This window comes from Scatophagus argus, chromosome 21, assembly GCF_020382885.2.
Source record: "Scatophagus argus isolate fScaArg1 chromosome 21, fScaArg1.pri, whole genome shotgun sequence".
NCBI lineage: Eukaryota > Metazoa > Chordata > Actinopteri > Scatophagidae > Scatophagus > Scatophagus argus.
Window position 1 is genome coordinate 8,952,027 of NC_058513.1, and position 26,374 is coordinate 8,978,400.

Here is a 26,374-nt window from a genome sequence, read left to right on the forward strand (position 1 = left end):
TGTGTGTGCATTCAGACCTGGTTGTGAGCATTGAGCTCCTGGTTCTCTCTCTGACACTGCCTGAGGGCCTGCCTTTCAGCCTCCAGTGCCTGGGCCAGGTGAGCGTTCTCCAGACATTTCTGAGAGTACTGCTCTGACAACACCTCCAGTTCTCTCTGGATGGACTGCAGCTCCTCCCTAGCCAGTAAGATTATCACAATATTAACTGGAATTCTCACCTAACGTTTACCAAATGCAAACAGTTTAGTTTTTTGGCAGGAGAAACTCAAGACTAAATATTTACAGCTGCCCTGACTGCAGCACAGAGTCAACAGACTATATGGATTCTTTGTCCATCTACTGATGATACTGAGCAGCATACAATTTCTCTGAATCAAAGGAGGCTTAAACACGTAAGTTTTTTCCAGAAAATATCACGCATACTCATATTGTAAGCGAAGCTCATCAATATCAGAGTTGAGCCCACTCAGTTGGGAGCGATGGGTCTTCTCCATTTCCTCCTTGTGTGCATTCTTCATAGCTTCAATAGCTGCATTTAAGACAGATCACATTTAACGCCGCTCTTGTGTAAAATACACAATAAGACATTTTGGGTGTTAATGCAGTTCATTTCTTTACCAGCAATTGTGGCAGCAGTCTCCTCAGCCAATAGTCTCTCTCGCTCTTCCATAAGCTTGGAAATCTCCCTCTGATGCTGCCTTTGGAGGTCTTGTATTACCTTCTGGTGTGTCTCTTCCATTGCTGCAAATCCACGCTCACATGTGGCCTGTGGGAAGAAACGATCTGTTATCACAAAATTCATTTTACAATTACCGCTTACATTTTCATTTGTGACTACAGATTCTGTGCAATATCTATTAGTAGCTGACTAGGCTACATGGTGTGACATGCAAAACCAGTGACAGAAGGCATGCAAGCTTTTCATACAGCTGATCTAAAGCCCAGTTGTTGGTGTTAGTAAGAGAACAAGTTAGATCAGTGTAATTCTAATCCAGCGCAGCACTCCTATGTAATTCTTATATTATTAAATGGGAAATGGTATGTCTATTATTGCCAAAATGAAGAGGCAACGTTGGAAGACATTTTACACCTTTAATTGCCAAGGTGTACTTAAGGCGTCAACCGGTAACAGAATGCTTTGCTTAACTGTGTAAAACAACTAGGGATGTCCCAACCTGATATTAATTTCTGATTCATTACATTCATCAAGAGATGCCAAAGGAGATATATTACAAATGGATACACTGATTTACCTGTATGTCAGCAATATGTGGAGTATAGGTGCCCTGTGCAGTCACAATAACTTATGTAGTAATGAATAAATAAATACAGAATATAAGGGCTAAGATTCAACAGCCAGTTTTTGAGCACAATGCCATTGTGAACATGCTAACATGTTCACAATGACTTTTCCAACATGTTGATGTTTAGTTGTTACAATTGATGTGCACATTTGTTATTCACTAATTCATTAGTTCTGCAGGCATTTGGTCATAAAATAAAATTTTGGACAAATGTACAATTTCATATGAACAGCACTAGATGAAAGATCACAAAAAGGATTAAAATTCACCTTATGGGAAACGTGAATAAACCACATTTCACAGAAACCCAACCAATTATTGGTAAGACATTTCACTAAAAACCCCAAATGTGTACCTAATGGGTCCACCGGGGAAAAAGTCAAGGGATCACAGTCATTAGGATTCATTGCTTGGGAACCATGAATGTCCGCACCATATTTTGGGCCAATCTACCTATTAGTTGTGGATATTTTTAACAAGATAATGATGATAAAACTGACCCGTTATTTACTTGAGATGGAAAGTCAGGATCACTGAGGGAAACACATAGAGGACTGCTGTTCCCCTCTCTAGAATCAAAACAGTAGTGTGGCTAAAAATAAAGTTTGTATGAGTAGGTATTACTACAAAGATCAGGACATCCCACAAAGCTATGATTACAAGGCTATTACAATTTGCAATCTGATGAAATGCAGGCTGCAGGTTATAATCTACAAATCAGAAATCACACCATTTCCCAACTCCAAAGCCTCTGTACATTTTAGTAGACTGATAAACTATTTTACTATTTATCCACTATTCTCTCATTTATTAAAAAGAATCCACTAAGGTAAAATGAATGAGCAAAAACCTTAAGACTTTCAAAGTCTCTCTGGTATTTCTCTCTCAGGCTGGCAACATCTCCTCCTAGGTGCTTGTTCTCCAGTTCGTCCCTCATGGTGTTCATCTGAGTCTCCAGCTCCTGGATCCGATCCTTCAGAACCACCATGGAGTCCACGTCTGACATGTCATGTGCATTTTCCCCCTTCCCCTGTTCTTCCTCTTCCATTGGTGTAGTGGCCTCTTCACAAGGAGCTGAACGGGTAATACTGGGACTTTTTTTGTCCTGTTGGTACTCTTGGGCACGCTGAATGTTTTCCATATACCGTGAATGTAACTTTTCGATCTCCTCTTTGTGAATATGCTGGAGTTCACAGATCCTTTGTTCAAACTGCTCCTCCAGTTTCCTCACGTGACTCTCATGCCGCTCCTCCATGGTGTCCATGTCCACCAAAAGAACCTCTAGCTTTCGCTGACTGTCAGCTGTGGTCTCCATGAGGGCCAGCTCCGTTGAAGTGCGGCCTTTCTCTATTTGGCTTAGCTCCTCTTTATGCTTCTGCTTCAGCTCTTCAGTCTGCTTCTGGAAATGCTCTTTCAGCACAGCCAGTTGCTCCTGCTGCTGGGAAAGCTGGTTCACACGTTTGCTGATCTCACTCTTTAGTGTTTCGTTCTCAATCTGGAGAGTGCCCACGGTTTGTGTGAAGTTCACGCGCTCCTCCTGCAAAGATGTTTCATATTTCTCTTGGATGGCAGTGACATTATGGGCATGCTGCTGTACAAGAGCATCCATGTTCTGACCTGTCTGTTCACACCAGCTCAATTCTTGTTCATGCATGGCCCGTAGCCTGCATGCCACGTAAGCCACTTGAGCCTGGATTAGGGCTTCGCGCATACAAAGAGAGGTACTTGTGAAATTATGCGAAGTTTGGTGCCCTAGAAGAGCATGGATCATTTTAGCCAGTCCAGGGTGGTTCCCACCACTTTCAATCTCTTCAGCATACTTATGGAGGATTACTGCTTGTCGTTGGAGCTCATTAGCCAGGTTGTCATGCGCATTTTGCAGTGATTCAATAGAGTCAGCACCACAATAGGGCATTTCTCCAGCCAACTGTCTGTCGATGATTTCTTCAGCCAAGTCTCTAGCTTCTTCCATTTCAATCTGCTCCATGTAAGGAGCAAGTTCAGGGGGGTGAATATCAGCTAACTTTTGTTTACTAAACCCAAAGTTATGTTTGACTTCTTTTATTACATTTTTCAAATCAGGCCTTTTGGAAGCTTCAATAATTGCTTTCAGAGCCATTTCCCTTTGATAAAGGTTTTTTCGAGCTTCAGTCAACTCCCTTTTCAGTATTTTGAATTGCTCTTCATAGCAATGTTTAAGGTTTTGAACAGAGTAGGCTAGTTCTGCTTTAATGAAAGTGTTAAAGACAATTGTGGCATCGACATCTACATCAGCTGAAACATTGCCCTCTTTGGATTTAGCAACATTTGTCTCAGCTTTCTCCAGCTCTTTCCAAAATGCACTCTCTAACATCAACTTCCTGGTTAAAACATCAGCATAAACTATAGCCAAGCAATCTTTGTCACTCCTTTTAATATTCTCTATGTCCTCCCATATCTCTTCAAGTGCTTGCAGGAGGTCAGACTTTGAAGTCTGTAATAACAAAGCCATCTTGTTCAACACTACCGCCTCAAAAGACAAAGTTTTGGCAAAGAGGTGCAATGCTTCTTTATCTAGAGTCTCTGGGCTTTGATTTGGATGGACAGGTGGCAACTGCTCTTCCAACATCTTCTGTCCCTGTTTGATGTATAATGATGCGTTGAACAAATCATTCTCAATCTCTGACAGTGAGTGCAGCTGTGAATCTGTGGTATCATGAGAGCCATTGAGAATAGTCCTGACTTTCTCTCGACTATTTTCCACACACAGCAGGGCCTTGACATAATGCTTATTGGCAGCACTGCCCTGTATCTCACTTCCACAAACTGACTCTTTATCGGGGATAGGCTTTGTTTCTGTCATCTTTAGATTAATCTTGCACATGTGTTCTGCTTGGATGGATCGTTGCTCCTCTAGATTTTGAGTGAGGTTTCTTAGTTTATCCTCAGTTGCCAGCAGTTTAGTCTCTAGAGCATGTATAACAGAGATAAACTTCTCAGGGTCACTACTGTGAGGGAATGTGGTATCAGAGATGTTTCCTTCAGTCAGATGGATGTCTTCATTTACATCCTGATTACCTTTTTGTCTCATCTCTGCCAAGGTACTACTCAAATGGCTAGAGTCCATGCCTTCTAAATTTATGTATTTTTGGCACTGAATACTGGAAAAACGTATCCTGGGTCTCTTAGCTTGACATTCCTTATCAACTGGCGAATTCTGTGTCTTGTCAAAGGAAAGACAGGGCTCTGTGTTTGGTGATAAGGACACAGATGTTTTAAGCCTTCCTTTCTTGCTCTGCTCTGGGATTTGCTGCCTTTCCATGCGTAGGTCAGCATAGCCCAGCTGCAGGGCATTGAGATGCTGCTCTAGCTCAGCTATACGGTCCTCTGCAACCACAAGCTTGGCTTGCAGATCCTTTTCAGCACTACAGGGCTCAACCTTATCTAAGAGGCTTTGACTCATTTGACAAAGAAGTTCCTCCTTAGCTTGCAACTTCTGTTCAGTTTCCTCCAAGCTGTTTCCAAGTGCAGTCATTTTGACAAGGGCTTCTTTCAAATCCTCCTCCTTGCGTTCCACCAGCCTCTCGTACATCTCCTTTGTTTGCCGAATCTCTTCCTCTTTTTCTCTAAGGAACTGGCTCATTTTCTGAAATTCTTGGGTAGCCCTCTCATATGAGTGCTCCAGGGTGTTGTAATCAGCCTCTTCCGTTTCCAGACGATTGCGGAGCTTATTCACCTCACGGTCTGCTTCTGCAATCTGGTTCAGAAGCTCCTGACAGCGACAAGTAAGATGGCTCTTCTCTTCTTCTAGCCTACGCACACTCTCCCTCAGTGACTCAACCATGTCAGTCTTTTGGACCAACTCCTCTTGCAACCTGAGTATTTCCTCCCTGCATTCCTTCCCACCTGAAGACAGCCTCCCTCTTAACAGGGCCTCCACCTGCTGCTCAGCCTCCAGTACTCTGTTCTCCATGTCTTTCCCCGCAGTTTCTGCCTCAGCTAATCTTCTGCACAGAGTCTGTCTTTCCCTCTCATGACTCTCTTGCATGCTATGCTGCTCCTTCCTCATACGCTCCTCTTTCAGTGCCTGACCCTCCTCGGTAGCCCTTAGCCGAGCGGTCACCTCTTGTAGTCTCTCCTGCAGCCTCTGTATCTCTCTCATGTGGTCTCGTTGCAGGGCCTGCTGGCGTTCCAGGTGCCTGAGAGCCTGGTTTCTCTCCAAGAGACTAGCCTCCACTTCACGGAGTCTATCTTCACTGTCTTTTAGCTGAGCTCGTAGTGTGGACTCACTACGGCCATGTTCCTCTTCTTGTTCCTTTGAACGTTCCTGCTCTAACTTGAGCTCATTGCGCATTCTGGCCACAGCCTCTTCACTAGCCAGGATTTCAGCCATTGCAGATGCCAGCTTGGCTTGCAGAGCCTGAATATCAGTCTCATGGCGATCTACAGCATCCTGGGCTTCTGTGTAGCTTCTTTTAAGAGTTCGAATTTGCTGCTGAGCAAGGTCTTGCTTGCGCTTCTGGGTCTCCAACTCACTTTGTAAATCTTGATTAAGCACATGCAAGCGTTGCCATGGCAGTCTGTGCGGTGAAGAGGAAGGGGGTGTTGCACTCTTGAAAAAGATTGATGAGACAGTTTCATTAATGACATCACCTCACTTCCCCTATCAAGTACGGAGAACCACATCTCAAGAGTTACCAGGAAAAGTTTTCTCTTTTCTTGATGTCAATCTTGCTTTTGATTCATTGTTTTTTTTCCCCAAGCTTCCACTGTGCTTTTTCAGAGGTGACTTGGAAATGAAAAGATTCAAATGAATATCAACTCTCACCCTCCAACAAACAAATAAACAAAAAACAAACAAACCAACAAGTAAAAAACAGGCCCAACTAATTAACTTTGACAAAGGAAATGTGATGTGATACAACAAAATGACATTCTGACTCTGTGATGATTTCACTGTATAATTTGTAACTGCTCAATGTAAACAAGCAATTAGTTTAAGTAAGCAATTCTGAAACACCAAAAAGCATGCAGAAATCAAGCTTGGGAAGGACACACAGACAAAGCACAAATGAACAGAGAGAAAAAGCACAGCGCAAAGCCTCTTGATCATGTTTCTTACCTTAAGAATATAAGATCAAATCAACTATTTTCCCGGGAGATGTGAAACTCCGTAAAAACCGTTAGAGAGAACTCATGCTAAGAACACCACAACCATGCATATCAGTTTCAGAGAATAAGCACCCACACCTGTTAGTAGAGTTTTACACAAGTTACACAAGCCACACATAAATCTGATCTATCATAAACCATTAGGTTTTATATCAAAAATACATTCTACACAGTACTATGGTACAGTTAATAACATTTGCTGCACCACAGGTTTGGCCAGTACCAGTATACCAGCCTGCAAACCTTAATACCATTCTAAACATTTTACTGCTCAAGATTTCTTTGTGAAAATTCATGTAGCAATGCTATTTGTACATGGTGTCCATTTTAAAACACATACTAATGTGTGAGTGGTGAGTGTAGTACCTGTAGTACATAGCCTTCTCTGGCACTTTGTTCTCTCCCTAGTGCATTTTCCAACTGCTCTTTTAAAATGTTGTTTTGCTTTTGTAGTTGGTCCAGCTCCTTCTGCTTCTGTCCCAACTGAACAAAGAAAGAAAGAGAAGAAAAAATGAATCAGAATTCCTTTAACGGATGGCACAAGATGCTTTGATACCATTAAAACATATACGACCATGTTGACACACACCTCTTTGTCAAGCAGCGCTGCAAGCTCATGTGCAGGCAGTCTGTCAGAGTTTCCAGAGATTCCTAAAGCTGAGTTGATGGGAACTTGCTTCTCTTCTCTCAACGGCGTCGTCTCCACCTGATGCCATCGATGCTCAATCTCTTCTTGGACGTCTGAGGTTCTGTTGTCATTCCTATCTCCACTACCGGGCTGCATGGCTGTAGGGTGGTCTACTTCCATCTTTCCTTGGTCTTGGCATTCAGGTATCGGTGGTTGACCCGGTGATGTGGTGTTTAGTGTGGAAATCATGCTGACTGTAACAGTATTTGGCATTTGGGTTGCACTGGTTGTGCTATGTGAAGGGATATCCCTCTTAACATTCTGCTTCTCTGCTTCTTCTGTCATAGAAGGGGGGTGAGCACCTGACACAGAAGAGGTTTGTAGGGAGGAGGTAGAGACAGGAGAGGATGCTAATGAGGAAGGGGAAGAGGAGGGAGAGCAATATGAAGAAGTTGTTGAGAACGATGAGCTGAGGTCGACGGTGTCTGCTCGTTCCTTTGCAGGCTTTTCTTTCTGTTCCATTTTGAACTCGGACCAGTCAAAAGTCTTGGAGCGACCCTCTCGTCTGCGCTCACGAACGCGGCTTTTACGGGGCTCAGAGGCAGGAGGAGAGGCACCATTGCCAGCTAGCTGTTTATTGACATCAGACTTGGGCGCCTCAGGATTGGTCTCCGGGGTGGTCTGTGGACAAGGCTCCAACATCACGTGGGCTTTTATCTTCTCATCAGGGAGGGATCTGAATGAACAAAAACACAAAAGTAAAAAACATATACAAGATGACTTTGACTGAACACATTGATATATTATTTTCACATTTACATCAGCTCAAGCTACAATACAATGACATAAAGCTCTGCTAGACAAACAACAATGCGTACATTTCGGACAGAGTAGCATTATCTAACTGCACAAGTGCATGATAAAAACCAGTGAAAAAGCATCAACATCAAAATGCTTATATGACAAACTGAATTAGGCTGAAAGCAGCTTTAGTGTTCACAACACTCTTGATCTGAGTAAGCCAGATGTCTGTATTTAGCCTCTAAGTTTGTATAGTATCCTAGTGTGAAGAATGTGTTTACAGTTAACTGTATAGTGATTGGCTCCTGTAGTGTTAAGGGGCAGATCACCTCTTAAAAAGTGACCTGACAGAATAATCTATTTTCACTGCGTTGTGTGGAGGTGTCAGGAGGGGTCAGTAAGGGGAAAATGAGAAGGGACAGACCTCAAGAACGAGAAAGGTGTCTGCGAGGCGTCTATGCAGAAATACCAAAAATATCACACATTCTCCCCTTGGAGAGAGCTGCCCAAGAGACACACTGGACGAGTACAGAGTGTGACTCAGTGAATGCAGGTCAGAGCATGTAATCAGTGTGACATTTGATGAGCCATCTGAAAAGTTACACCCAGCTTTTAAAAACACAAGAATAAATGTTTAAGTGGTTAAAAAATCTCTCAGTGATTTGAGCCAAAAAAACTTCATATGCAGGCTCTTGTCTTTCTATTCACTCAGTCTTCTTGCTGTGTTGAAATTTTCTTGTTGTTCTGTGACCACTCCTGACTAAACCATGACATTATTATGATCATTAGAAAAAGTCTTTGTTGTTGATCAACAGCAGGTTGGGTAGATTATTCTCGTATGTTGATGTGATTGCAGTGTGTGTCTCTACAGTGGCACAACTGACAGGGAGACATTACTCAACAATCACATGACATAGGGTGGGACGACAAACACGCCGGGGCTGACATTGCTGAGCAATAACATCACTGTTCGAGGATATTCGAGGTATTCAACACACAAGCACTCCAACCTGGGCTTCAGAACGGATAGTTTCAGAGAGATGTTTTTCCTGGAAGCAGGTTGAAAATACCGGTTGAGGGAGAAAAAGAAGGAAGGAAAGAGAGGACGAGGAGGAGAGAGGGATTAAGATAAAATAAGTGAGGAGAAAAAAAAATATCTGACAGTGGTTGAAGTGTTAATCCTCTCTGGGTATTACCGGGTGACATCGGGGGCGATTGTGGGTCGCACATTCTTCATAATGGCCTGAATCCAGTTGCGACGGATTCCAGAGGTCATGGCTGACAGGGTGCAAGCTCCCTCTTTACACTGAAAGCAGACAGGCATCTTGTTTAAATAAATGTCAGGGCTGTCAGGCAGCATGTTGATAAAAATACATTTTTGACACAAACAACTAAGCACGTGTTTTTAGTACAAGCCTCAGATAAAATTAAGACAGGCAGCTCAGCTCAGGAAAGTTTGCTTTAACACCAAAAGCAACACATTGACATGGGGCTGAGGAGAGGGGTACAGTATATATATTTTTAGGCTGTCACTACAACCACAAGTTTAACGCCACCTACATTCTAGAGTAGCAAAACAAATAACAGAAGATTCTTCTGTTTAATGTGCAATACATCAAACTTCACTGTCTAATCAAATTTAAATACTACTCTGCCAGCTGTGATGTGTTAAATTTTCTAGGTTTGACAATTCAACAGAGGCAAACATTTGGAAAAATATGATGTCAAACAGTTTATTTCATGTGGACAAAAATGTGTTACTTTTGTTCTTGCTTTTAAGACCCAAAGCACTAAATCCTTCAGGGCTGTTGCTTTTTCACAAAAGTAGGTATCTAGCAATTTAGAATGTGAAACTGGCAGTTTACAGGAGCCTACACACAATTGCTAGTCTAAGTTCAGTGTGTGTTCCTGTTTTAAAAGTCCCTGTTTAGCTGAAGTGCAGCTAAAATGAATATCCTGAGGATTTACCCTACAGAATGCCTAACATGGGTGTTTTGAATGGACTGCTTTAAAATGACTACTGAGTCTTTCACCAATCTGTTACATTAAACAATCTTTTTTTTATTATGAGTAGCTACTGTTCAAATACCATGCAAATAGCCTCTTGCTTTAAGAATTATTTGAGGACTATGCAACACTTTTAAATATATAATTGCACAAGACTACATTTGGCTGAATCCTGTCTTCTTAGATTGTCAACGGGAACAGTATTTACAAAACTGTTACGCAGAAGAAATCTCCCTTTAAACAGAGGTATCCCTCACCCAATGGCCTTGTAAATCAGCTTTACCGTGTGTGTGAAATAAATTAAAGATACACAGTGACCTCTAGTGGACTTTAAAGGACTTCAAGACCACAGCTTTTCATGAACACTTCCGCACATCAGAATCTTGTGCGTCTTGTGCTCAGCTCTACACAGCTTTAGCTCTACAACGGCCCCTTCCAGTCTGACTGTAGAGCCGAGAGGGTGGACATAAATACTGGAGTTATTAATTACTCAACACCAAACCCATGCTCTGCAAGAGAGACAACAATCCCCTCAATTCTCTATTTCTGACTTCTTGCAGAAAATAGCATGGGGGGGCAGAGTCACATCAAGCAAATGTAAACAATATTAATGACCTTGTAGTATGGCAAATTTAAGCCTATGTGTGGATAGAACATAAACACCCAGTGACATTATATGGATAATGAAAACACTGCATCATAACTATATGTGTCCAGCAAGTATTTTGCCAGCAACAAGTGCTAAAAATGTTTAATGGTCAAAGGATTATATGACAGAAGTATTTTGTCAGATGGTTCACAGCAGGATCCATAGAACTGCACAACTGTTATGCAGTTAAGGTTCAGAGCAATACTACTATAAACACAAAATGTATGTCAATGTAAATGCATGTAATGAAGATGTGAATGTTACTGACACGGAGAAGGATGGGGTTTTTGAATGCAAGAGGGTTCAGAGAAACGAGAATGGCTGGCAACGGCCACAGCAGATTTAGACCACTATGATGTCAGCCTCTCACAGAGAGATGACAAGTCAAGTGACATGTGTCATGACAGACAAAGAATCATTTCAGAGAGAGAAATGGCAAAACCTGATACCTAAAGTTGCACCACTTGGTGTCTGGGGCTGTTTATAGACTGGCAACAGGCAGCAGCACTCAAGTGCAGACAATGAGACTCATCTTCACCGCTGATTAATGATGCAGGACAATCGATGACATGAAGACTCAACACTCACCAGGATTTGGAAACCGTAATTCCTCTGGACGGGGAACTCTTTGACATCATAACATGTGGAAAGGTCAATTTCACCATCCATTTCTGAAGCCTGAGGGGAAACAAGTAAATATACAAAATAGAGCAAAAACAACAACAACAAAAAGCCTGTTAGTTATCTTTTCAGTCAAATGAATGGTCAGAAACTGTACAGTCTCCAGAAGCCAATTTTTACCTCCTCAGCTATTGAATCCTTGTAGTACCTCAAACTCTGATCTGTCAGGACAAACCAGTGTTTCTTCCACTAAGGGGAAAAAAGACACAATTGAGTGGATATCAAAAGTCCTTGAAGAGTCTAATATGATGTTATTCAGATTGGGAGAGAAGCAGATGGTCATTTAATCCCACTAATGAAAACAATTTACCATTCCATCTTCATACAGCTTTGTCATCCATCCTTTTTTGAAGTTCAGCAGGTCTGGCTGCAATTAAAGGGATCAGACTAACGTCATATGATGTGATGCAACTAGAATAACTAAATAAGCAACAGAAAATAAATCAACAGTTTAGAAGCAACTTTCATTTAAATATTAAGCACATTTATAGGAAAAAAAAGAACAAAAAATATTTTGCTGAGACATTTCGCACTAATTTGTAACTATCTTACAAGTTGTTAATAAGTGAGCATTCATCACTGCTGTAATCAGAATATCTTCCCAAACACTACTGCATTTATGTGCATCTGTTTACATCAAGGTAACTACCTCAGCTGCAGAAGTATAAGTGCCAAGATGTGACTGAAGCTAAAGAGACCGACTGGCGGGAGCTGGACTTTCCCTGTGAAACACAAACTGCTGCACATTGAAACCAAGCTCAAGTCTGTTTATAGACTCTGAAGTAAATCTTTCATTCAAAACCTGCCGTCTGCTAACTCAACAATACCTTGCTTTTGTTGAGCTTCATCAGGTGTGGTGTCACGGTCTGGCAGAGAGTCATTCTGATGGCTAACTGCCTTCACTTCGTATGTTGACAATCTGTTTCTTTCTGTCTATCGCAGAGACATGCACACGACTGCGGCTGCTTCTGTGCCAGCTATTTATAATCATCAGTAGCGTTGACGGCAGTGGTGTGTACATGAATGTGTGTGTGTGTGTGTGCGCGCGTGCGCTTGAGTGGGTGGGGGTGCTGGCAGCTGCAGCTTGACCAGAGAGACCAACCACACACACTGACGGGATCACCCCCGCAGGTCTGAACAGACCTCAGATCAGTTTGTCAGACTGGTAGGAGTCAGACTTCAGAAAGAGACCAGTGCAACCGTAAGCAACCTGAGGGCTACTACTATCATGTGGAGTTGGATTGGTGTTTGGGCGCATAAGCAACTGAAATAAATTACCGATGTGATATATTGATTGATATGATTTTATGAGTAGTACACATTGCAAAAATGTTACACATGGATGCCTGAAGAAAATTCCAGCTGGTTATGTATATAGGCTTAGAGAACATAAGTATCTCAAACTATGCTTATATAATCAAAGTAATTTAATAACTACAGACATGGTTATAGTTGTTAACTAGTCTATTGGTTATTTGCTTGAGTAAACATACCTTTTCTTTTATTTTTACATGTATAGCAGGTAAGAAAATGTTTGCTTCACTTTCAATGCACTTAATCTCAATTTTTAAATCACAAAGCTATTTTATGGCACCTTGAACTAATTCTGTCCATTGTTTATAGACTCTGAACATTAAGAACTGTTGGTACTCACAGTCATTGACGACTCAGTGACTCTGCGGTCCAATGACTTGGCTCTTCTTAAATTAGCAAAAGTGGAACAGGACACATCAGGGACTGCACGGTCCTTTCCTGCATCCAGTGACATCTCCTGTAAATATAAAATTAGTATTAAAAATTAGAAGTAATTCCTTACTACTTACTTCTAAACAGGGGCATTATATATAACTACACATTACATATACCATTCAGCGAATTATTTAAATATTTTACTTTATTTAGATTTTGTTGTTCAGGATTAACAAAGAAAATAGCATACATGTTTGTTAGCCAGAGGCCGTCTCTCGCTGCGGCCTTGTCTCTGGATTAGTGTGGTGTTAGCTGAGGGCTCATTGGAGCTGCTTGTCTCCATGTGCTCCACATGTTGAGCCTCCTCGAATCGGCCAATGATCTGAGAGCGCCTAAGAGACAACAAAAAGTATGTGTCACACTCAACACACAGTGCAAACAGTATTAAATTCCACATAAAAGTCTGATCTGACAATGAATTAAATATCTCAGTCATTCTTAAAAATTACATTCTGCAGCATAGTAAAAACATAATGACAAAATAAATCAATTGTTATTAAAAAACATAAGGATGTAGCACATCATTGTCAAATGTTTGCAGAATCAGCATAAAAACAAGACCAAAGCATGATATGGAAGCAAATTTGAGCCAAAATCAATTTCCTTAAATGGACACAAGTAGTTTCAGTTTACTGCGTGCAGAATGCTATGCTGCCATTACTGCACAGCACTTTCAAACAAAATGTAGGAAGTCTGATTTTGGACACTGTTCTAGATTGTTTCATAGACAAAAAAATAAGGTAGAAATAATACCCTAAAGAGAGAGCAATCCAGAGATACATCAAAGAATATGGAGTTGTGTTATATGATGAGAGATTAAACTGTAGAAGAACAGGAAATTACTCAAATGGTGGATTAAACAAAGTGCAGAAGTAGCAGCAATGGCAACTCACTCGGCGTTACCTTAAGGTACTCTGCTTGTTAATATGTGTGTATAGTGTGTGAGTGTGCCTGCATGAGAAAGGAGCTCAAACTGTATGCAATCCCACCATCATTACCACCCATCAGCATGTTTGACTATACACCGTATACACAGTGAATCAAGCATTTATGAAACAGTGTATGTGTGTGCTCCCAGGCAGTGCAGAGATGAAATGATAGAAAGCGGGAATCAGCGGTGACCAGCAGGGAACAGCATTGGGACAGGGGTGGAAGGGTTGGTTGAGCGTTAGATCTGAGAAGCTCTGTTCAGAAGCCCCTGGAAAAGATCGAAACAACAAAACAAACTAGCAAAGTAGCAAGAGCAAAAAGGCAGAGATCCACAGAAGAGAAAGTTACACATGCACTTAAATCCCCATAATCATTAATGGCAAACTGCTGTTGAGCTAGGGTTTGGTAGGAGGGCCTCAGAGACAGCAGCCACAGGGTGGTGCTAAAAAACTAAAATATTGAATGTTTTAAGCAATGCATGAGCTTCACATAATTTATTACTTGGCATGCTATCTATAGGTTTCAGGGCTAAACCAATAGCCAACAACAGTGGCTCATTAATGATTGTAATCATGTTGGGCTGCCATAATTTACTATCAGTTAATCTGCTCATATGCTTCTGCTGTGCAATATGTATTTAGTTGATCTATCAGAAAGCAGATGCAAAAAACTTAAGACGTCTCTGTAGAATCATTTGTTGCAGTGTGCTGAGCCTGACGCTTAGCCATGACCTCTTACCTTCGCTCCTGCCCAAACAACCGAGCCACCTCCTCCCGGCCAGGACTTCGTGTCCGTGCCCTCATCTCTTGGCGCTTTTTCTCTGAACGGAAGGCTTCACGGTAGCTCAGTCTGCGGGCTCGTGGTACATCAGACAGTGCTGCGTACTCCCTGCCAGACCGGCCCACCCTGCCTCCTCCACCACTGACACTACCAGCGCTTCCTCCACCACCACTGTGTCCCTCCCAAGTGGGTGTAGTGCCACTGGGCTCAGAATCCAATGAGCTCTGGGAGGAGCTGATGGTGGAGTAGCTGGGGGAAACAAGTGCACCTGGAGAAGGGAGAAGATCTTGGGAGGGTTGATAAGGGGAAACTTGGGGCTCTGACTCAGAGCTGTACCTGGGACTGAGTGCTCCTAAAGAGGAGGAGGATGCTGAAGAAGACAGGGGAAGATGCTGGGGTGGCTGAGAATGCTGTACAGACTGTGGAGAGGGCTCGGACTTTGTCTTCTCCAGGGAAAAGTAACCACTCTCCACTCGTACCTTGCGTCCAGTGTTCACGGTGCACCCATCTGAATCAAAGACACAGTGCCACTGATATCAAACATCCCAAACGGTCTGTACTAAATATGTCAACACATATTACATGTCTGTTTCAGTGCCTGAAAAAGCTTATGATTTTACGCCAGGGTGGGAGCGTTGATCGTGCAATATGAGTGTCTTTAGGTTAGCTTTGACTAGTAAACCACTTCCAGAGGTAACCTAGATTTCCCTCATCTAAGAGTGAATACACAGCTGAAGTATATATACACAATGTTGAGGAAATTGCATGGCGTCATCTTAGTCCTCACCGTCTTGAGTAGTGTTACTGGAGTCTGTTTGGCTCTGGCTCAGCTGGCTGATACAGGAGGCACTGCGGCTGCAGGGGATGGTGGCCCTGCTCCAGCGGCTCTCCTCCTGCCACAGAGAGGCGCGGCTCATCGGGACACGCTCAGCACTGGCAATACTGCTGGGCAGGCAAGGGATGCTGCCTCCACTGCTGGTCACCGTCACCTTGGCAGGGCCAGGCTCCTGGGTGGGGGTTTGGGTTGGGAGTAGTGGATGGGAAGAGGAAAGGACATAATGCGAGGTAAGGTCACAGAGAGACTACAAAAACAAGGAGCACGAGAAGGAAGAAGATCAAAGAACAATTAAATATTTTAAAGTAAATGTGGAAACAGAGGAAATAATTTTTAAATCCTGATTTTATGCTTATGTGCTTCATTTTATTGCCCACTCTCAACCCCAGTGGTCCAATCACATGACAATCCAATCACAATGCCACTTTATCGGGACACCAGATTATCTCTTTTTTTGTTGCTTCCCATCTGTTTGGTGTTTCAAATGAAAATTAATTTTCTGCACAGGACAGTAAACTCCTATGGCTTCAGTTTGTAGAGGTAATATTCAGAATCTTGGTGTTCAGTGGCACGAGATTTCATGTCATTGGTCAGTAAATTGCCTTTTTGTCTTTATATAGATGTGTGTGTCAGGGAAATGAAAGTGACAAAGCAAAAGACAACTTCTTTAATCATTGGTAAACATCTCATTCTGGGAAGAGAAGAGGAGGATGGGTGAAAGGGACTGAAAGTTTGAAAAAGAACAAAGAGTTCATTCATGGCAAACACACCTGTATTACTGATGGATACAGAGAACAAAACGAATTCTGCAGAGGTGGAAAATATTGACATAGAACTTTTAGGATAAAAATCACATAGATAATCTTCATCTGATTGAAGAATACAAAGAGGAAACAAAATTAAACACTCACTGCTGTTCAAAGTGTGATGTCACCAGTACAGATTTGAATCATCATTTGGGAAAATAAGAAGAAAAAGGAAGTTTTCCAAAGCAAAAAAAATGTCCCTTACACAGCCGGCCTACCACAAGCATGCTGCTGTGTTTAGAATCACTCTTTCAGCATCAGAGAGAGAGAGAAGTTAAAAATCTTTTTGTTCACCCTTCACCTGGATTGATTGGGATTATAATAAATATTATCTATTAGGACTGATTTCAAAGCCAGAGGGTGAAGCAGGATGAAAAGTTTGGCCAAGCTGAACTCACTGGGTGTCCATTCATGTCTTCAGTGGAAAAACACTGGCTTGGAGTTACTCCACCCTGCCAATCACAAAAAGCCTTTGATGTTAATACTTGCTATGTGGTGCTGATTAAAATCAATACAGGTAGACCCAAAAATCTGTCAAAGATTTCACAGTTTCTGACTTCCAAGAACTATGGTCTTTCATTCTCATTTAGGCCAAATTCACAGAAATTTAAAAAATAAAGCATCTGATGTGAAACATTTTGCTATTTATGAGAATCAACTCTGGGATCTGAAAGTGAAAACACCTTTCAGTTACATTATGAGACACCGATAAGTTTCCTGTCGTATAACCTTTTATTGTGCACAAGGCCAGGTGCCTTCAATGTAGGGGCACTACCCAGAAGACAAACATGTCACTGTGCACAAGTATATACAATCAGTTCTGAGCATCTGAGTCTCCAGTAAGTTCATTGACTTCAGTAACTTCTGCTCTTCTTCCATTAAAAGTGGATGGAGAGCTGACACATTTCGAAATGTCAGGTGTAGAAAATGGGTCACATTTCCAGGGAGAACAACTGAACAGCCCATTAGAAACAATGAAAGCAGAGTCACCCTCATGTGTTATCAGTCCTAATTATAAAACTCAGCCTTAACCACTTCGCTGTCATTTCAAATGATACTTATTTCACACACAAGCAACACAAAAAAATAAGTTCCTGTCACATAAACCAAATTTATGTACTAGTGTTTTTGTTTAAGGCAACATCTTATTGAGATAAAAAACAACATCACTTTATTCAATCTGGAGATATAGGCATTAAGATCTGACCGTTTACGGAGCAGCAGCTGACCTTGCCTTCTATGCATCACTACACTGTCTTAAGTCTATGGAAGCACGTTCACATTGAGATGTAAAAAAAGATGAAAATGGACATAGAAACAGCGTTAATAACAGAGTGAAACACTCGTCTAGACAGAAAAGTATTGTCGGCGAACGAAGCAGCAAAGTAACCAGACATAAATGACGGAGGTCACGTGGGACACGGTCAAGGTCATCACTGTGTCACCACTGTTTCTCTACAAATGAGCCTGTTAGTGTAATTCCAGAAAGGTCACCATCTGATTCAGGGCACCATCATTAGACGAACCAGACAATGAACCTCAGAGAGAGTTTTGTGTGCACCCACCACAAATTTGGCCTCACATCAAAAAGGAGGTAGGGAATGGGGGGAGGAACTGCATCCCATGGTGGGTGGTCTGTACAACATTATATGATATGCCAGTATTTCTTCTAGTCATTAAAACCATTATTATGGTGATAAAACTTTACCTAGTCCTGTTATCTTATTTCTACCTATAAGGGGAAATCTGACTGTGCTAACATGAAAAGAGCCTTTTTACTGTTTATGTGACTGTTGAACACAATGATGTGTTTTGGTTTCTAGTGGCTACGTTTTGTGTAGCTATACCTAATATAATTTTATTTATTTCCAGAGTTCTCTGAGGTACATTGCTCTCCAAAAATAAATTCTCTTTATGGCTGTCTCTACAGGGTGATCACTGTGGAAAATCAGCTAACAAACAGCACCAGAGCGGATTCAGTGGCCAAGGCCCAAAGTCCGCCTTTACAGACACGCACTCTTGACATGCTTTCTCAATAAGTCTGCAAGGCTTCTCAGGACTGACATGGGGTGAAATACAAAAATGCAAGATCCATCATGGACTTGATCCTTTTGAGGATTCACAATTCACAGCACTGTAATTTTAAAAACAGATTACAAATTAACAAATTAGGGAAAAATATCTTCCACAAAGGTACAGTAATTTTCAATTTGGTTTCATTTCAGACAATTTTAAAAGACACACTGGTGTTAATTTGTGAGAAAAACAATTTTTTTGACCAGGGGACAAAAGGTTAATAAATAAGCAGACAGGACTGAGGGACTGGCAGGTGGGACAGCAGCTGCTGAAACTCACAATAAAACAGAGTGAACCAGTAAATTCATAAGCCAGAGGATCATGGCATCATTGTTGGAAGTTACTGCTGAAATTTTTTTTAGCAGGCAGCTGTCATCATTACCTTTGATTGTTTGTGCAGGAATATTTTGAAAATAGCCAGTTGGTTCCGAACCTATAAAACCATAACTATATTTCTGGAAACATAGGCAAGTAGAAAAATAGCTAACAACATACAAACATGTCAGTCACACAATTAAAAGTAATTAACAATGTAATTACATAGGCTAGCATTTCCGATCACCACTGGAATTCATTTAGATGTGGCATGAAGTCTATTTGTCAACTGAGATGAAATCATGTGACTCAAGAATGCAAATATGGATAGCATAAACTCTTCATCATGTTGCTGGCAGAAAAATAACACATCTCTCTCTCTGAGGGGAAAGCAGCTGGTGTAGTTTAAGAGGAATGAAAAGTCTCCATACTGCATACTTCCACAGCACGTTATGCTGTTTTTGTTTCTCTTTGTTGTTACAATGGCACAATTGTCGCACGCAGATCATTATCTCCAACAGTGCCGATATGAATCCACATGGACCGTCAAGTGCGAGCATAAAAGTTGACCAGGAGTCAAAAATGACTTCAGTTATAATGCAGATGATGTCAGACTAGCAAACATACGAAGCAAGATTTTTATTTTTCATATATTTATATATATTACACATGTATTTTATATTACTACTTTCACCTTAGTCGTGCAAGTAAGGTAAAAACACTTGACTATGCAGTGTGTGAATGTGGGCATCACCTGGTGAGTGGGTGGATCAACCTTGCGTTTTTTCTTCTGGTTTTGCTTGTTGGTCCTGGGATACACAGTCAGAGCCTCCTGCCACCTACAGGTCGTTAAAAAGTCAAAGTGTTATTACTGGAACACTAATAATTCATGTTTTCCTTTCCTGCTCTTTGTGAGGATTAATAATATTAGATTTACTCAATAGGGACAATATCATCTAATTAGCTCAGGGAATTTAGTCAAGCAAAAATACACTATTTACTCAACAGTGCAAATAACACTCCCACACCCACGGTGTTTCTTAGAAAAAAAAACAACAACAACAAAAAAAAACAACTGTGCCATTAAATGTTCCCAAGGTTTTAGTCACTAAAATATCAAACTGTGAGTTTTAGTCAACTGAAAATGTACTAAAAAAATATGATGAAGTGGACAAACATAACTAAAAGTCAGATGGACTTCTGATCAAAAGCCTAACCGACACAACCTAAAAAATAGTTCAAAGATTAATACTAATCTTCCCGTCATTTTAAAATGACAACACACAAAGCTCTTTTGTGATCAGAATAACCAAGTCAGTGACTATGGACACTCTTGCATTATCAAATATTTTTCCACTCCACCCACTTTGTAAAGACTGAAAGCCTTTGGTGTGCAGAGTCACACTATTAACTATCATACTGTAGATACAAACACAAGTCAAATGGAGATCCTGCACAGCACTGTTCTCATACTGTAACATAACGAGTCAAAAGACTTTGTGAGGTGCTCAAGACATAAACTCAAAAAAAAAAAGGTTGTCAATTAATGGAAACTATGCAAGAGCTAATATGATGCCCCAGAACCAACACATGGGAGCCAGATGATAGGAGAGTGGGAGGAGTACAGTGACAGAGCAGGTAGCATAATGGAGAGTGGGTGTTGTGAGTCACACTTCCCTAAGAATAGCCACAATATGTGTGCTGCAGCCAGGGAAGAAGAGTGCTGTGCAGTGAGACAATTTTGAATATGCAGCAGTAGAAGGCTTACAGCTTGTACATTGTGATTTGAAGAGAGGCATATGGGGGTTTGTGAACACTGGGAGATGGGTTAGACAGGCAGGGAGAGGTAACGGTTCAAGAATGTGCACTGTCACTGCAGTGTGGATGACAAGTCCCTTAAAGGCAACGCCCAAAGGAGACAGCAGGGGGCAGAGCAGTTTTGGCAGCAGAGGCAGTTGCTCATAACCATTCTCTCTTGTCCAAGTCTCTGTCATCTCTGTCCATTCAAACCAAAGGAGAGAGCAGCACAAGCCATACAGTGACCCACCTGAGGCCACAGTTACTTTACATCACAGGTATACAGACAGAATGGAAGACTGTCTACATTAACAGATTACATTCCTTTCATTGTTTCTTACCCATTGATAATTTCTTTACACTCAGCCCGTATGAAGAACTCTTTCTCAGGAGTCAGGATGCACAGCGAGTTCTTCTGACCTGTCCTGGACTCTCCATCGATGACATCAGAGCACTGGTTCATATTGATTGTACCCTGGGGTAGAGTGCTGGGCTGAAGGACACAAGAGTAACAAAGATAAGTCAAAACATTAAAACCATTCACAGGTGAAGTGGAGTGAATAATATTGATAATTTTGTTACAATGACATTAGAGACCTCAGGTCCTGTCAATGCTCTTTGACTCAAAGCACCCATCAAAACGCTGCTGCACGCCAGGTGGTCTGAAAATTGTGGCTGATGAGCGTATATAAGGTGCTAAATGTGTGAACAGCCTACATATCCCTACACATGGACCATCTTCTCACACAACCCACCCCAGCACGAATTTTCATGCCAAGCTTGGCATGCGACACACTGATATAACAGTCTGTGCACAGGCAAATGTTCTTGTTAGGTCTCACTGAGATATTTTGCTTCCTTGTGATATGTATCGCACCATTTTAAGGAGAGCAATTGCATACTTGCATCGTATATGGAGCCTTTTACTTCACTAGCTCCATTTGTATAAGTCTGTAACACTCTGGCAATAATTAGGGTGCTTTTAGACAGGAAAATTAGGCAGTTGTTCACAACTCTGATGGACTCAGCATGGCAAGATTGTATTTGGTTTTAATTAATATTCACTATTAATTCCTGCTAAAGTCCAGAATGAGCACAGTTAACTGTATCTAAGAGAACTAATATGAAATGATCCAGATCCAGGCAGCGTGGTGGTGCAGTGGTTAGTATCGTCGCCTCACAGCAAGAGGGTTCCAGGTTCGAATCCCGGTCTGGAGTTTGCATGTTCTCCCTGTGCCGGGTACTCTGGCTTCCTCCCACATGCACATTAGGTTAATGTGCTACTCTACATTGCCCCTATGTGTGAGTGTGTCAGCCCTGCAAATTGATTGTTGACCAGTCCATCTCTCACCTGTAGTCAGATCTGTCATGACCCCCATGACCCAGTATAGAAAATGATAAGCAGTATAGAAAATGGATGGATGATCCAGACTGTTTTGCATCAAGATAATTCACAATAAATTTGCATCAATTCAAATATAGTCTGTGTGCACGACAATATTGGTTGTTCAGCCTCAATCTACGGAGTCATGTTCAATTTTGTACCTCTAAAAATCCAGGATGGCTCACCTGTGAAATGGACGGTCTGTTCTATTTATAAATACAACAAGTTCACGGGTTCACTGAGTGGTTTTTAGTTTAATCTGTCTGATGCCGAGCTGAGCCGAGGTGTAAACCCAACTATGCAGGCTGACAGCCATAAATAATGTGGCCACAAGACCAAAATTATGCCACTTTGTGTGCAGTGACTTAAGGTTTCACATGCAGGTTTATGTAAGCATGCAGTGGCTTTGTATGTAAGCACGGCTCATTTAGCATGAATGGAGACACGCAGGCTCAGCTTGGAACAGATAAGATAAGATAATCTCTTTATAGTCCATTGCCCTGCATTGCTCAAAGAAGACGTGTGAAATACAGTTGTGTGTGTTTTTTTTTTTTTTTTAATTATGCTTTTCTAAATGCACGAGTCAATAAAATACTTGTGCAGATGCATTCTTGGAGAGGACATACTCTAAGAAGGCAAACATTTGTACACACATTACCACAAATATGACGAGGTAAGAAAACTGACTTTTGCTTAGTCTGACCTCCAGATGACTTCAGGAAGTAATTGGAGAGGCTTTGATAATCTTACGTTGCCTGAAGGGTTTATATTTGTTCAATTGACTAAATTAGTACTGTATAACTAAGCATACTGGGCAGGGGTAGCTTTTGGGCCCTACTTTCACTTCACTAAATACACAGGCAGAATTATAGACACCAAAATACCACAGCAGTTCCAAGCTATAAGTACCAGGTTGCCACAGATGATAAATTACAGCCCTCAGCAATGCGGAATATATTAGGAGATAGAGCTGGAAACCAAATTAAAAGGTATCACGTTCAAGTTAGCTGATGACCAAATAAATCTAACTAAAGGACCCAATTTTTGCAGCATAACCATAGCCTGCCAGCAGCAGAGCAATTGAAGGCTATGCATGGCTCTAATGTGGACAGAGAAGTCAATAGTTAACAGTTTGTGGTAATCCCACCCTGAGGGCAGATGAGAAGCCCTGTTTACTTCGCCTCTGTTAAATGTCACTTTCATTCACAAGTCTTTTACCGCTGTCTCTACAGGAACAGATATCAGAGTCAAAATCTAGCACAGCAAATTGGAACAAGGAAGATAGTAGGTTGGTCAACTCAGATGGGGATTATGTTATGGTTCAGCTTCAATGTTCCATCACTGAAGGGCTCTTGACACTAAGGTGAGAGGCCGGGGCAACAGCCGGGCTTGACAGATAGACGGACAAATAGACCTTGGGACAGCTGGGCGAGGGCCGCGGCCTGCTTCAGACTGGACAGAGAGACTGGCGTCAGCTTGACCTGAGAGCCCTGTCAGTCTCAGACATGGTAAGAGGAAGGAGGTTTAGGGACGGCGAGTGGGAACAGTATGGGGTGAGAAAAGGGAGATTAAGTCTCAAGCTGGTGGTCAAGGAAAACAGCAGACCAGGAAGGGGGAAAAAAGGGGTTTTGTGGACTATGGCTTTGGACTGCTAGGCCATCTGTTTGAGTAAACACATCTAGAGTACACCACACATGTGGGCTTGTCCTTGAGCTGGAGTCAGAGGAGGATAAACAGCAAAATATTTCAAATTCTGGGAACAGTTGTACAAGCAGCTTAAGTCCCCAGTTTCATAATCACAGCATCGGATTCTCTTGGACATGGAAAATAAATCAGGCTGACAACGGCTTTGATTACAAATCTATTTTCAAAAAGCTGCTCACCTCTGAGAGAGATTTGAATACTTATATGAAGTAGGTGACATTATATACGTTTTGCACTTGAACTGCGTGGAAAGCAGTGTTCCCTTCCATCCTCTCACACATGTGCGCCCACCCTGCCCCAGTACTGTGTCAGCTGAGCACCAATACCTGCCCCTGCTATGGGCCAGCCATCACAGCTCTAGCCCCCAGACCCAGGCCCCCCGAACCCACACCTCTCTGTCACCTAGCCTAGACCCAGTCCCCTCTCCCTTGGCCACCGCTCTCCACAATGGGTCCTTTGTGAAGCAGCACTAGTTCACACAATGTGGGATTGTCAGCCGCCACAGTCCACAGAGCCACTCCTCCCCTTAACCCTCAACAAGGAAATGACTGAGAGACAAGAGGCCCAAACAAGTGTCCTTTTGTGAACAGAGCATGGAAATTATGAAGCCAGCATAAACTTATTCTAGCCTCTGAAGTTGTTCAGACAATAATATGAATACTGTCTCGATGGAAGTCATTGAGTGGAGTATCAAGGGGAGACGGGGACAAATCAGATAAAGATTTGGTTTCTTTACGCCAGTCTGTGATGACTAGAGGGCATTTTGTACCAGCAACAGTATTTGTTGGAATATATCTGTGAAACAATGAAATGAATTTTACATCAAGCTGAAATTCTGACATTCTGCTGAAATCTGGCATTAAGTACTTATTCAACTAATTCTAAAACTTACAAACATTTTTAAAACAAAATCATTTTCAATACTTGACTTTAGTCAACAAATGCCAGAAAAAAAACAGGAAAAAAAAAACAAAACAGCAGCTTTAATAATACAGAATACAAGGAGGCTCCATGAGGTCTGTCACGTTGAATGTACGTATTTTAAAATCTTTTGTCACGCAGGGGGAGTGAATGGAGAGACTACTCCCAGTTCACCCACTCAGCAAAGACAGGAACTGCAACTGAAATTAAAAACTATAACATGACAGACAGAATGCTTTCTAATCAAAAATTCAAAAGTTCAGCATTGCACAAAAAATGTCCACTGCAAGGTTTAGGTCCATCTCCTCTTTTTACCATACAATATTCATATGTCTTGTGATCTCTGTCCAGATGTTCAGTAGCATTACAACAGTGATCGTTAGGAACCCACTCTCTGTTTAGTAAATGGTAATTAGTAAGCTCCATGCATGCATGCATGCCTTTGCACCCTTGGCTTCCTTCACTCTTGGCCATTCCGCAGCTTAGCAAAACATCCCATTCTCCCTCATGACACAGCAAGAAAAATATTTGCTTCTTTTGGCAGCTGGTTGACGGTCTAACTTTCATTTTTGGTTGTGAAGCAAATTCTCTTCCTCTGCCATCAACATTTTTGGGTTTGACAGACTCATTTCTGGTCATGGAAAGCAAGAGTGCAGTTAAACTGACTCAGACAAGAGAGGCATGAGGGAACGAACTGGCATTTAACTACGTGACTGAGTCACATATTGCAACATCTTTTTATTACATTCACTTAAACTTCTCATGCATTTTCTAACAGTATGAATACATCCAAAACATTGCACAATCATCAAGTTAGTTATGAACACCTGTTCGCTGATTAGTAACATCTGTTATTTGGTATCAGGTGCCAGTTTGTCTGCCAACTTTGGTGGTGACAAATTAAAAAGCCAGAGCTTCATGCGTTAAGTTACATTACGCTCTTTTAGACATGTAACAGCAGGATCCTGCAGCACTGTTTCCAAGTTATTCACCCTGCACCTAAAGTCATTTGACTTTGATCATTTGAGACAATGAAGCCAAAAGGAAAGCGGATGAACTGGCACCGCTTCACCCTGACTCACGAGCATGGCCTACAATCAGGTCTTTCCAGGGTCCAACATCCTCTGCCCATTACCATAACAATAATAATGCAATAAATCTTTGCTTAGCAACTTAGGACAACAGAGGTAAACACACATTTTTGATACCGGAGAGCATACCAATAACCTACGACGGGGAAATGTCCTCAGGTGCCAGACGGATGGAGTCAACTCTAGTCTTGCTACAGAGTAATATCAAACTGTCTCTCTCTCTCTCTCTCTGTTCTTACTTAATCCACAATAATCATACAAACAAAGATATACGTAGCAATCAAGCCAGGAAGCAGGGCTGACAGATTGGTCATGGACAAGATTACAATCATCACTGGTCCAGAGGATTCACGGTCCTATAATTTTATCACAGTATTGAGACAATGCTAACCCAGTGCAATCGCACATGATATTTACCTTTGCCTTGACTATAATACCAACTCTAACTCCTGCCTGTACTTTAGACAAACATATAGCTCTATAAAAAGCCATATGGTGGATATATGACATCTCTCTTGCAGGCCAAAGTACAGTCCTCCAGGCATTCTCAGATACACCTCACTCCACTGGTATGCATTCAAGACATTCAGATGAGTGCTACAGTATAGTCATCAGCTCTAAGTCTGGTTACACAGCAACAGCACTGCAGTGAAGGCTAACTACAAGAACACTGCCTCAACACAATATTCAGAGAAGAACGAACAGTATAAACATTAAATCACCACACATTTCACACATTTGTACCAGGTACTTCAGAGGAGACTG

General features: G+C 41.7%; 1 protein-coding gene across 10 annotated transcripts in view; it reads right to left on the bottom strand.

The window, feature by feature from the left end:
• Positions 1-26,374, bottom strand: part of si:ch73-103b11.2 (myosin phosphatase Rho-interacting protein) — a 47,174-nt gene that overhangs the window by 3,929 nt on the left and 16,871 nt on the right. For 2 of the 10 annotated variants that reach the window (XM_046376282.1, XM_046376284.1), the window contains exons 4-21: positions 20,851-21,002; positions 19,467-19,551; positions 16,720-16,773; positions 15,468-15,687; positions 14,639-15,188; positions 13,161-13,302; positions 12,876-12,992; positions 11,532-11,588; positions 11,342-11,410; positions 11,129-11,218; positions 9,081-9,190; positions 8,895-8,933; positions 7,045-7,819; positions 6,822-6,938; positions 2,155-5,895; positions 619-766; positions 424-529; positions 18-177 (exon numbers count right to left, since the gene is read on the bottom strand). In XM_046376282.1, coding sequence (XP_046232238.1) covers positions 18-177; positions 424-529; positions 619-766; positions 2,155-5,895; positions 6,822-6,938; positions 7,045-7,819; positions 8,895-8,933; positions 9,081-9,190; positions 11,129-11,218; positions 11,342-11,410; positions 11,532-11,588; positions 12,876-12,992; positions 13,161-13,302; positions 14,639-15,188; positions 15,468-15,687; positions 16,720-16,773; positions 19,467-19,551; positions 20,851-21,002 — 6,732 coding nt within the window. The remainder of the gene's footprint in view (positions 1-17; positions 178-423; positions 530-618; positions 767-2,154; positions 5,896-6,821; positions 6,939-7,044; positions 7,820-8,894; positions 8,934-9,080; positions 9,191-11,128; positions 11,219-11,341; positions 11,411-11,531; positions 11,589-12,875; positions 12,993-13,160; positions 13,303-14,638; positions 15,189-15,467; positions 15,688-16,719; positions 16,774-19,466; positions 19,552-20,850; positions 21,003-26,374) is intronic. The other 8 variants (XM_046376287.1, XM_046376288.1, XM_046376290.1 and 5 more) reach the window with 6 other exon arrangements.